At 36.2% G+C, this 13055-nt stretch overlaps 1 protein-coding gene across 1 annotated transcript in view; it reads left to right on the top strand.

Annotated features, from left to right (window-relative positions):
- The first annotated feature begins 1204 nt into the window (after window positions 1–1204).
- LOC132738721 (DNA primase small subunit-like) overlaps window positions 1205–13055 on the top strand; it is a 31773-nt gene continuing 19922 nt past the window's right edge. Inside the window, exons 1-4 of the mRNA XM_060726318.1 lie at window positions 1205–1387; window positions 4541–4698; window positions 5521–5627; window positions 6451–6524. Coding sequence (XP_060582301.1) covers window positions 1273–1387; window positions 4541–4698; window positions 5521–5627; window positions 6451–6524 — 454 coding nt within the window. The 5' untranslated portion in view covers window positions 1205–1272. The remainder of the gene's footprint in view (window positions 1388–4540; window positions 4699–5520; window positions 5628–6450; window positions 6525–13055) is intronic.

Below are 13055 nucleotides of genomic sequence, written 5' to 3'. Positions count from 1 at the left end.
TACAGGGGGCCATACGTGGCTACCTGCAAGAGAAATATGTAGCCTTTTTACTAAAGTCGTTTCAGTTTTTTACACGGGCCATATGTGGCTGTTTCCACAGACGAAAAGGACAGTCCAGTAACTGCCTGAAATTTAAAAGTTTTTTACACGGGGCCATACGTGGCTTCCTACAAGAGAAATATATAGCCTATTACTAAAGTCTTTCAGTTTTTACAAGGGGCCATATGTCGCTGTCCCCAGGCGAATAGGCAGGTCCAGTACTGCCGATAGTTAAATGTTTTTTACACGGGTCATAGTGGCTACCTACAAGAGAAATATATAGCCTGATTACTAAAGTCGTTTCAGTTTTTACATGGGGCCATATGTGGCTGTCCCCAGGCGAATAGGCAGTCCAGTACTGCCGATATTTAAGGTTTTTTAACGGGGCCATACGTGGCTACCTACAAGAGAAATATATAGCTATAACTTAAGTCGTTTCAGTTTTTACCATGGGGCCATATGTCGCCTGCTCACAAGCAAATTAGACAGTCTATAACTGCCAGCATTAAGTTTTTACACGGGACTATAAGAAGCCAATTATATACGAACTATCATAATAAGTCTGGCTGGACAACCATTCGTTACGTTTTCACCACTGTTCTTTATATGTAATGTTTGAAATTTTTTTTCCATTTGATAGAGTTCTACAATACTTTTTAAACGTACCGTAATAAGCTGTATGATAGGCGGACCGAGAAAGAAAATACACAGATTTAGTGTTCTAGTACCCAGCGGTTTATGGCCCACAATCACTGTAGCAATTGATGGCCATAAGAGAGACCCGAATGGGCTTAGAATTCATTTCTGACTTAGGCTGTTAGGATAAACCATCAAACACATATTTTGTGAACATTCAAAATAATATAAGCCGTACCCCTTTGGTCTGCATATGGACTGAACTTTGCCTATCTTAAATTTGGATGAAATATGGTTATTAAACCAGAAAATATTGTCAATTTTACCTGAATTCATTCTCCATCAAAATGTAAACAAATATTTTTGTTGTCTCCCTTGGATGCGGAACGCGGTAGATGTCGTAATATAACTACACCAAAAACTCACAACAAAAAATGGGAAAGTTGAATTCAGTTTAAATATATAGCTTTATGTCTTTATTCTCGTAATAGTGTTATGCATGAAATTTAAGGTTTGATTTTCAAACCCAACTTGTACGACAATCATAAAACTTTGAAGTTGGCGCCATTTTTGACTACACAAAAAAAATTGGGGAAAATGCCAGAGAATAAAAGCAACTATGATCCAGCAAGTTTGCCGGACTTGTTACCAATATATTACAAAAAATTATTTCCATATGGACCATATTTTCGTTGGCTGAATTATGGAGGAGGTGAAGTATAAAACAAAATTATTTTCTAACAAAAGTATTTTTGCCTCTTGGCGGTTTTGAAGTACTAAATTATCAATGTTTCCACTTACTGATATAATGATATTCATGTAAACATTCCCTTGAGAGTACTATAACAGCAAATGTGACTAGTCATTCAGAAAATGGACAATTTAAAGACAGTGGACTAATGAACTGGCAATTCGGATAAAAACACTTCGTTTATTTTCTATTCTACACTTTTTATTTGAAGGTGTCATTCGATATTTCAACAGGTATTTCTCAATCAGAACATCTCAATGATTATTCTTAAGCCAAAAAGTGCTATTCAAATTGTTCCATTACTGGAATTGTGGGTTTTTGGCACATTTGTCAAGATTGTTGATAATGGTCAAATTATCATCAAAAAAACTCCTTTTGATCATCAGGAACTAAATTATTATCCAGCATCCATTTACTATACTGGCATGCTAGCAGTTCCCGTACAGTAGTCCAATATATTAGACGTTACAGGCTTGTTATAGTTTTTGTCGGTCAAGCCTGACGTCTAATAGTTATTGCTCAAAAACGCATAGCATCATAAAAAATTCAAAAAATGTCTATTGTTCTGCCTTTCAAGCTTTATTCAAAAGCTTATCATATTTTCTTTCAATTTCATGCTCAATCATACACAAAAACTGTCAAACGATGAACTTATCAATTTAAAATCAAATATAAACATCAATCTATTTTTGTTTATCAGCCATACTGGTTAAGCTAGGTGCTTTACAGATTGATTCCAAATTTTTGAACGGAAAAATATATTCGAACACACTGACGGTGCATGGGCAATTATTTCGTTAAAAAAATATTCCGTTAGATTGTTCTGACTCAGTTAAACGCTTGCATTTGAATTAGCCAATCAGATTTCGCGCACTTTACGGCCGCCATTTGTTTATCGGCTGTAAAAGGAATTGAAATACATGAGAGGATTTAATCATGATTTTTCGGATGTGACAGTTTAATTATTTTGACAAAAGGTATTTATTTTTTAGTTTTGTTCATAAATAGGTCAAAAAATATGTAAATACACGCTGTCTTCATTGTTTTTCGTTCCGCCCGATTTTCTGGCGGAACATGCTATGGGTTTTTGAGCAATTTCGATATGACGTTGCTTTGCCCAGAAGCAAAAATATCTCAAATCGACGTCATATTTATAGGACTACCCGTACAGAAGCAGTACCCGTATTTTTCATTTAAACGCTAGATTTTTACTTGCAATCTTCAAAAATTCATTTCAAATCAAGCATATACATAAACGAGACAAAATGTAATTGTCAGTTCGGCAATACGTATATAAAGTCTCATTTTAAATCACTTTCACCTGTGCGTCGTCAAAACGTGACCATGTTTTCTCTGGGGGATTCCGTCCTTGCGCGCATGCGCTAAAATACTTACACGTGAGGCTTGTTAAAGGGTTTTCCACTAATACCACCTGTTTACAAATAAGTAGGCAATGAGATGAAAAATTGTTTAATTATCAGAATGTTGACCAATATTACTATAAATTATAGTTTTATGGCTTTGATGCGTAAAATATCATGCATACAAGCATGTTACTGCATATGAATGCGTTGGGGTAACGGTACCGGGTAATAGATACCGGCTTTTAGTCTACGCTCTATTTCCTGAATTACATCTATTTATCTCTTAGATAATAGTCTGTTCAACAATTGTAAATGAAAAATAGGTCCGATATAATAAAATTGTATAATTATAATGGGTTAGACTTTATGTACGGGAACTACTTCTCTTCATACAAAATAATGGATAATTTCGGTACCCCATATGAGGCCTCATAAGTAAGGGTTTTTCTATGTTTAGAACATGATGGAATTTCCATGATTTGTGTGACGAGCCGAATATTGATGTGTAACATTCAAATATTGGTGAGTGAGCGTAATAAAAAATAATGATTAAGTAACTATGATTTTTGTACGGGAACTGCTCGCATGCCAGTACATATTATTCATAATCATTTTTTTTTATTTGTTTAACAATTCAATGTTTTATAATATATTATATATGAATATTCATAATCATATTCATATATAATGTTAATAAGGCAAACCTAAAAGTTTGAGTTCTTTGAGAGAAATTACAGTTCAAAATAGGCTTCACTAAATACTATGACCATCAACAACATCGGCAGCAGCCCCATTTTTTACCACAACATTTTATGATTAAAAATACTTTGAACTGTATTCTTAACACTCAACAGTTAACCACACACTATTTTGGTTCTATATTCGGCCATTCCATGATAAATATGATATCTAAATTGCATCAACCTGACAGCTAACATCACAAAAAATCCAATTTCGGTATAATTTATAATTCCATTCGGGCTAGCTCTTCGAGCTCACTAATATATAGAAGGTATATAACTTGCCATAGCATATTTCCTGATACTGTCAACATTTTGCTCTAAATTTTTTTTAGATAGGACAGATTTTCATACATTTACTTGCAAAAAATAGCGCAATAGGTACATATCTTTCAGTAACCATTTAAAGATATTTTAGCTATCTATCATCTTTTACAATAAATGAGATGTCAAACTTGAAAATTATATTAAAAGGTTGACATGTTTTATGGCCAAGGAACTTTTCAAATCCACCTTGAGTAAACATACATTTACCTGCTTGCCATCAGTGATTTTCCTGCTTAAATAACAGACTCCGATAAAAGGCCTCTTCCCAATTGAAATTTTCTGTAAAATTATGCCATTTCCCAAAAATCTGAGCTTAAACCTGTTTTTTTACTTCCTAAATTAGCAATTTTAAAGATAATTTTTCCCGAAATCAAGTGGCTAAGGCCTCTTCCCAATTAAATGAGAAAAATCACTGGCCATTCACAAGGAAGTATTCTGAGCAGGTAAAAACATTGAATTATTTACTGATCTTCCCTTTTCAATATCCACATAGTATTTTGTTGAATTTATGGCTTGCTCTCTGAATTGTATTCATGTTTACTTTCTTTTATTCTTTTACAGTACCAAAGAGCTATTTCAGTCAGAGAGAGTTCTCATTCACATTAAAGGACACAGTATTTTGTTGAATTTATGGCTTGCTCTCTGAATTGTATTCATGTTTACTTTCTTTTATTCTTTTACAGTACCAAAGAGCTACTTCAGTCAGAGAGAGTTCTCATTCACATTAAAGGATGACATATATATACGATATCTGTCTTTCTCCACTGAAAAAGAGCTGTCGGAAGAAATTCAAAAAAGATGTCCATACAAGATTGACATAGGAGCAGTGTTCTCCCATAGGGTTTGTACATATAGTTTACTTGTCTATTATAGTAATCTTTTATGTCAGGTTTCGATATGCAAATTTTGGCGACTTGATAAATTTAATACAAGTTTTCATCAGATTCAGAGATCCTTTATGTACTGGATTGAAAACCATGAAGATATATCGTATATATTGCATGCAGGGTTATTATTTTTATTAATAGATTTGTGATCCATCTCATCGGTTGAAATGCTGTTAAATTGGTTGTTTTTCAGCCTGTATTTAAAAATATTCCCCCTTGACCCTCGACAAAATCTGTTGTTTAAGTAAGTAGATCTGTTGCCTCAGAAAAAAATGAAAACACTGTGCATGAATTTTAAAGTATAAAAGCTGTTGAGCTTTATCAGTTTTAACTTTAAAGATGGCTTAAACCAGCATAAATACCAGAAAACATTTATATATATTGACATTATTATGAAGTAACAACGCTGAATAAAATGTTTGATTTTAATGCTTCAGAAATATAAAGACAGAAATCGCCCACTTAAATGCCAACAAATTTGTTGATTTATAGAGGAGTAGTTATATAGCATGTCTTTCCTTATAAACTGTCATCTTTTTTGGCTAAGCAAAACAGCCTATATTTTAAAGTAAACTGCAGTGTCTATTCTAGGATTCAAAAAAAAAAGGGGGGGGGGGTATTGAAAACTGAGAATTTATTACTTTTCTCTTTCTCTATGTAAAATTCCCCCTTCCCCCCTTGAATAGACACTGAAACTATATAAGGAAAAAAATCATCTGCTGAAGTGTGTTCCGAGTTGAAAGATTGCTTAGTTAAACTGCTCATTATTATTACAGCCTAAAGAGCACAAGACGGTGAAGGCGGCAGCATTCCAAGCTTTAGAGAAGGAACTTGTGTTTGACATAGATATGACTGATTATGACGACGTCAGAAGTTGCTGCAGGTAAAATCTAATGGGAGCCTATTATACTGTTTGCATTTTATACATGCCCCAAAATATTGGCTCAGTTTGTGAAATGTAACTAAACATATTATGATAAGATGTGTTTCCTTAAGTGGCCTTCTTCTTTGTTGATTTTCCAGACACTTCAAAAAATAGGTAGAGCTATTGTACATAAGAACGGGAGTCACACTATGGTTAAGTTTTTGTGTGCAAGTTGGTATCTCACAAACTACTGAAGGACATGGGTTGAAACTTCACTCACTTATTTGAGGGCATAATGGGAGGTCACAGTCCAAGGCCCTTAATTCTAAAATGGATTTTGACCAAAAAATAGCCCTTTACAAACTAAGAAGTTTCTATACTTACAATCCTGGCTATTGTTTTATTATTAAATGCAGAGAATAATAGAGCATAGTATCCAACAAGGAACTCTTGCTTTAGATGTGATTTTTAGCTCAGCTTTCACAAAGTGGCATGATGAGCTTTTATGATCGCTTCCGTCAGCGTCCGTCTGTCTGGCGTCTGTTTACTTTTACATCTCCTCATAAACCACTAGGCTAATTTCATCCAAATTTCCTAGGAATGTTCATTTGGTGGTCACCTATATTAATTGTTCAAAGAATTAAATTCCATGCAGAACTCTGGTTGCCATGGCAACTGGAAGAAAAAACTTTAAATCTCTAAAAAAAAAAACCAAGATTGTTCAAATTAAAGCCCTAGGGTCAAAATTGTCCCCGTCCCGGGGGATCATTGATTTTCCTTATATGTTTATAGTAAAAACTTAAAAAATCTGTATTTTGTACATGTGTGATTTGTATTACAGTGGAGCTGATATATGTGACAGGTGCTGGCCATTGATGCAGATTGCAATAAAGATCATAGACAGAGCACTTAGAGGTATTGTTGCCATAGTTATGCCCCCACAATGTGGGAGCATATAGCGTTGCACTTGTCCGTCCGTCTGTCAGTCCGTCCTGAAATCTTGTGAACGCAACTCCTCTTAAACCGGATGGCAGATTTTGCTTAAACTTATAGGGATGAACAACCTTAATGTGTAGATGATAGTAAAGGAAGGATTTTTTGCTGCGACCAAATTTAACAGAATTATGGCCCTTTGTTGATTTTTTCACTAGATACTTTGTAGAAATTTTGTGAACGCAATTCCTCTTAAACCGAATGGCAGATTTTGCTGAAACTTCCAGGGATGAACAACCTTAATGTGTAGATGGTAGTAAAGGAAGGAATTTTTGCTGCGACCAAATTTAACAGAATTATGGCCCTTTTTTGATTTTTTCACTATATACTATGTAGAAATTTTGTGAATGCAACTCCTCTTAAACCAGATGGCAGATTTTACTTAAACTTACAGGGATGAACAACCTTAAGGTGTAGATGGTAGTAAAGGAAGGAATTTTTGCTGCGACCAAATTTTACAGAATTATGGCCCTTTGTTGATTTTTTCACTAAATACTATGTAGAAATTTTGTGAATGCAACTCCTCTTATACCGGTTGGCAGATTTTGCTTAAACTTCCAGGGATGAACAACCTTAATGTGTAGATGATAGTAAAGGAAGGAATTTTTGCTGCGGCCAAATTTAATAGAATTATGGCCCTTTTTAGCTCACCTGTCACAAAGTGACAGGGTGAGCTTTTGTGATCGCTTTTCGTCCGGCGTCCGTCCGTCTGTAAAATTTTACTTTAAATGACATCTCCTCATAAACCACTAAGCCAATTTCATCCAAACTTCACAGGAATGTTCCTTTGGTGGTCACCTTTAAAAATTGTTCAAAGAATTTAATTCCATGCAAAACTCTGGTTGCCATGGCAACCGAAAGAAAAAACTTTAAATATCTTCTTTTAAAAAACCGTAAGAGCTAGAGCTTAGATATTTGGCATGAAACATCTTCTAGTGAGTGTCTATCAAGTTTGTTCAAATAAAAGCCCTGGGGTCAAAATTGGCCCCGCCCGGGGGGGTCATTGATTTTCCCTATATACATATAGTAAAAACTTAAAAATCTTCTTTTAAAGAACCAAAAGAGCTAGAGCTAAGATATTTAGCATGAAACATGTTCTAATAGGTGTCTACCAAGTTTGTTCAAATAAAAGCCCTGGGGTGAAAATTGGCCCCGCCCCGTTGGGTCATTGATTTTCCCTATATACATATAGTAAAAACTTAAAAAATCTTCTTTTAAAGAACTCAAAGAGCTATGGCTAAGATATTGAGCATCAAACATGTTCTAATAGGTGTCTACCAAGTTTGTTCAAATAAAAGCCCTGGGGTCAAAATTGGCCCCACCCCAGGGGGTCATTGATTTTCCCTGTATGCATATAGTAAAAACTTAAAAAAATCTTCTTTTAAAGAACCAAAAGAGTTAAAGCTAAGATATTTAGCATGAAACATGTTCTAATAAGTGTCTACCAAGTTTGTTCAAATAAAAGCCCTGGGGTCAAAATTGGCCCCGCCCCAGGGGTATCATTGATTTTCCCTATATGCATATGGTAAAAACTTAAAAAATCTTCTTTTAAAGAACTCAAAGAGCTATGGCTAAGATATTTAGCATCAAACATGTTCTAATAGGTGTCTACCAAGTTTGTTCAAATAAAAGCCCTGGGGTCAAAATTGGCACCGCTCCGGGGGTCATTGATTTTCCTTATATGTGTATAGCAAAAACTTAAAAAATCTTCTTTGAAAAAACCCAAATAGCTAGAGTTAAGATATTAAGCATGAAACATCTTTTAGTGAGTGTCTACAAAGTTTGTTCAAATAAAAGACCTGGTGTCAAAATTGGCCCCGCCCCGGGCGTCATTGATTTTCTTTATTTGTGTACAGCAAAAACTTAAAAATCTTCTTTGAAAAAAACCAAATAGCTAGAGTTTAGATATTAAGCATGAAACATCTTCTAGTAAGTGTCTACAAAGTTTGTTCAAATAAAAGCCCTGGGGTCAAAACTGGCCTGGCCCCAGGGATGTCATTGTTTTTAACTATATATGTGTATAGTAAAAACTTTAAAAAAAATCTTCTTTCAAAAAGCCCAATGAGCTAGAGCTTAGATGTTAGCATGAAACATCTTCTTATGGGTGTCAACCGAGTTTGTGCAAATAAAAGCCCTTGGGTTAAATTGGCCCTGCTACGTTGGGGGGGGGGGGGCCTATATACAGGTGAGCGACCTCAGGGCCATCATGGCCCTCTTGTTTGATTTTTCACTATATACTATGCTTAAACCGGATGGCAGATTTTGCTTAAACTTACAGGGAGGACAACCTTAATGTGTAGATGGTAGTACAGGAAGGAATTTTTGCTGCAACCAAATTTAACAGAATTATGGCCCTTTGTTGATTTTTTCACTATATACTATGTAGAAATTTTGTGAATGCAACTCCTCTTAAACCGGATGGCAGACTTTGCTTAAACTTCCAGGGACTAACAACCTTAATGTGTTGATGGTAGTAAAGGAAGGAATTTTTGCTGCAACCAAATTTAACTTAATTATGGCCCTTTGTTGATTTTTAGTTTTCAACTTGTGGCACATGTAGTCCAAAAAATATTTGACCTAGAGTCATAAGATTGAGAGAACAGTGGCGTGTGGGGGCATCCGTGTCCTATGGACACATTTCTAGTTATGCCCCCACAAAGTGGGAGCATATAGCGTTGCACTTGTCCGTACGTCTGTCTGTCCGTACGTCCCTAAATCTTGTGAACGCAACTCCTCCTAAACCAGATGGCAGATTTTGCTTAAACTTACAGGGATGAACAACCTTAATGTGTAGATGGTAGTAAAGGAAGGAATTTTCGCTGCGACCAAATTTAACAGAATTATGGCCCTTTGTTGATTTTTTCACTATATACTATGTAGAAATTTTGTGAACGCAACTCCTCTTAAACCGGATGGCAGATTTTGCTTAAATTACAGGGAAGAACAACCTTATTGTGTAGATGGTAGTAAAGGAAGGAATTTTTGCTGCGACCAAATTTAACAGAATTATGGCCCTTTGTTGATTTTTTCACTATATACCATATAGAAATTTAGTGAACGCAACTCCTCTTAAACTGGATGGCAGATTTTGCTTAAACTTACAGGGAAGAACAACCTTAATGTGTAGATGGCAGTAAAGGAAGGAATTTTTGCTGCGATCAAATTTAACAGAATTATGGCCCTTTGTCAATTTTTTCACTATATACCATAAAGAAATTTTGTGAACGCAACTCCTCTTAAACCGGATAGCAGATTTTGCTTAAACTTACAGGGAAGAACAACCTTAATGTGTAGATGGTAGTAAAGGAAGGAATTTTTGCTGCGATCAAATTTAACAGAATTATGGCCCTTTGTTAATTTTTTCACTATATACCATAAAGAAATTTTGTGAACGCAACTCCTCTTAAACCGGATGGCAGATTTTGCTTAAACTTCCAGGGATGAACAACCTTAATGTGTAGATTGTAGTAAAGGAAGGAATTTTTGTTGTGACGAAATTTTACAGAATTATGGCCCTTTGTTGATTTTTAGTTTTCATCTTGTGGCACATGTAGTCTAAAAAATATTTGACCTAGAGTCATAAGATTGACAGAACTGTGGTGTGTGGGGGCATTCGTGTCCTATGGACACATTTCTAGTTTCATTATATACTATGTTGAAATTTTGTGAATGCAACTCCTCTTAAACCGGATGACAGATTTTGCTTAAACTTTCAGGGATTAACAACCTTAATGTGTAGATGGTAGTAAAGGAAGGAATTTTTTGCTGCGACCAAATTTAACAGAATTATGGCCCTTTGTTGATTTTTAGTTTTCAATTTGTGGCACATGTAGTCCAAAAAATATTTGACCTAGAGTCATAAGATTGACAGAACAGTGGCGTGTGGGGGCATCCGTGTCCTATGGACACATTTCTAGTTTCTTACTGTATTATACTGTATCTTTACTACTTCTTAAGATAGTATATGTATTTAAGAAGGATTTTACAATATTGAATAAAATAGAATTCTAAAAAGATTTTGGATTACAATTCTTGATTTACTATTGTTCATGTGTTAGTCATTTGTTACCCCAGGGGACCTATTTTAGGGCTTTTTTTCTGCTATATCACAATATACAACCTTAAGGCCCCTTAAAAATTATGGATATCTTCACAAAGATGAGGTAAAACTACATAGTAATCAAGTGCGCATTTTCAAGGTTACTGATTTTTGTGTCGCCTCTACGGAGTAGTGGCGACATATAGGGTTCACTTCTCCGTCGTCTGTCTGTCCGTCCGTCTGTCACAAAACTTGTCCAGACTACTCCTCATAAACTACTGGTGCAATGTCATCCAAACTTTACAGGAAGGATCAGTACCAAGTCCAGTTGTGCATATTGTCAGCATTTTCCGGTTCAGTGATTTTTGTAAGAGTTATGGCCCTTTAATAATTTTTATGCCCCCATTTCGAAGAAAAGGGGTATATTGCTTTGCACTTGTCGGTCCGTCGGTCTGTCGGTCCGTAGGTCCGTAGACCAAATGGTTTCCGAGTGATAACTAAAGAACCCTTAGGCCTAGGAACTTCAAACTTGGTATGGTGATTGGTCATGACCAGTAGATGACCCCTATTGATTTTGGGGTCAAGGGGTCAAAGGTCAAGGTCACATTGACCTTGTAAGCAAAAACGGTTTCCGATCAATAACTAAATAACCTTAAGGCCTAGGAACTTCAAACTTGGTATGGTGATTGGTCATGATCAGTAGATGACCCCTATTGATTTTGGGGTCAAAGGTCAAGGTCACATTGACCTTGTAGTCAAAAACGGTTTCCGATCAATAACTAAAGAACTTTAAGGCCTAGGAACTTCAAACTTGGTATGGTGATTGGTCATGACCAGTAGATGACCCCTATTGATTTTGGGTCAAGGGGTCAAAGGTCAAGGTCACATTGACCTCTTGGGTAAAAACGGTTTCTGATCAATAACAAAAGAAACCTTAGGCTTAGGAACTTCAAACTTGGTATGGTGATTGGTCATGATCAGTAGATGACCCCTATTGATTTTGGGGTCAAGGGGTCAAAGGTCAAGGTCACATTGACCTCTTGGGTAAAAACGGTTTCTGATCAATAACAAAAGAACCCTTAGGCCTAGGAACTTCAAACTTGGTATGGTGATTGGTCATGATCAGTAGATGACCCCTATTGATTTTGGGGTCAAGGGGTCAAAGGTCAAGGTCACATTGACCTCTTGGGTAAAAACGGTTTCTGATCAATAACAAAAGAACCCTTAGGCCTAGGAACTTCAAACTTGGTATGGTGATTGTTTATGACCAGCAGATGACCCCTATTGATTTTGGGGTTAAGGTGTCAAAGGTCAAGGTCACATTGACCTTGTAGGTAAAAACGGTTTCCGATCAATAACGAAAAAACCCTTAGGCCTAGGGACTTCAAACTTGATATGGTGATTGGTCATGACCAGCAGATGACCCCTATTGATATTGGGGTTAAGGGGTCAAAGGGCAAGGTCACATTGACCTTGTAGGTAAAAATGCTTTCCAATCAATAACTTAAGAACCCTCAGGCCTAGGAACTTCAAACTTGGTATGGTGATTGGTCATGACCAGCAGATGACCTATTGATTTTGGGGTCAAGGGGTCAAAGGTCAAGGTCACATTGACCTTGTAGGTAAAAACGGTTTCCGATCAATTAACTAAAAATGCTTAGGCCTTGGAACTTCAAACTTTGTATGATGATTGGTCATGACCAGCAGATGACCCCTATTGAGTTTTGGGTCAGGGGGCAAAGGTCAAGGTCACATTGACCTTGTAAGTAAAAATGGTTTCTGATCAATAACTTAAGAACACTTAGGCCTAGGAACTTCAAACTTAGTATGGTGATTTGTCATGACCAGCAGATTACCCCTATTGATTTTGGGATCAAGGGGTCAAAGGTCAAGGTCACATTGACATTGTAAGTAAAACCGGTTTTTGATCAATAACTAAAGAACGCTTCGGCCTAGGAACTTCAAACTTGGCATGGTGATTGGTCATGACCAGCAGATGACCCCTATTGATTTTGGGGTCAAAGGTCATGGTCACATTGACCTTGTATGTTAAAACGGTTTCCGATCAATAACCAAAGAACCCTTATTAATTTTTTGATCACTGGGTCAGAAGTCATGCATAATAACCTTATCACATGACTGTCCGTCCGTCCGTCCGTCTGTCCGTCCGTTGTCTTGTCCGGAGCATAACTTGAAAACCCTTGGAGATAATTTGTTGAAACTTCATACAGTGGTAGAGGGCATCGAGGGGGAGTGCAGTGTTAAAGAACCATAACTCTATTTTGTCCGGTTTTGAATTATCTCCCCTTATAGAAAAATCTTGTCCGGGGCATAACTCTAAAACTATAAGAGATATCAACATGAAACTTTGTAGGTGAATAGATCTCAATGGGTAGATGTGCAGTGCATAAGAA

The sequence above is a fragment of the Ruditapes philippinarum genome, unplaced genomic scaffold, assembly GCF_026571515.1.
Source record: "Ruditapes philippinarum isolate M1 unplaced genomic scaffold, ASM2657151v2 ctg9922_1_1_1_1, whole genome shotgun sequence".
NCBI lineage: Eukaryota > Metazoa > Mollusca > Bivalvia > Venerida > Veneridae > Ruditapes > Ruditapes philippinarum.
The sequence above is the reverse complement of the archived record's forward strand: the minus strand, read 5'-3'. Positions and strand labels throughout refer to the sequence as shown.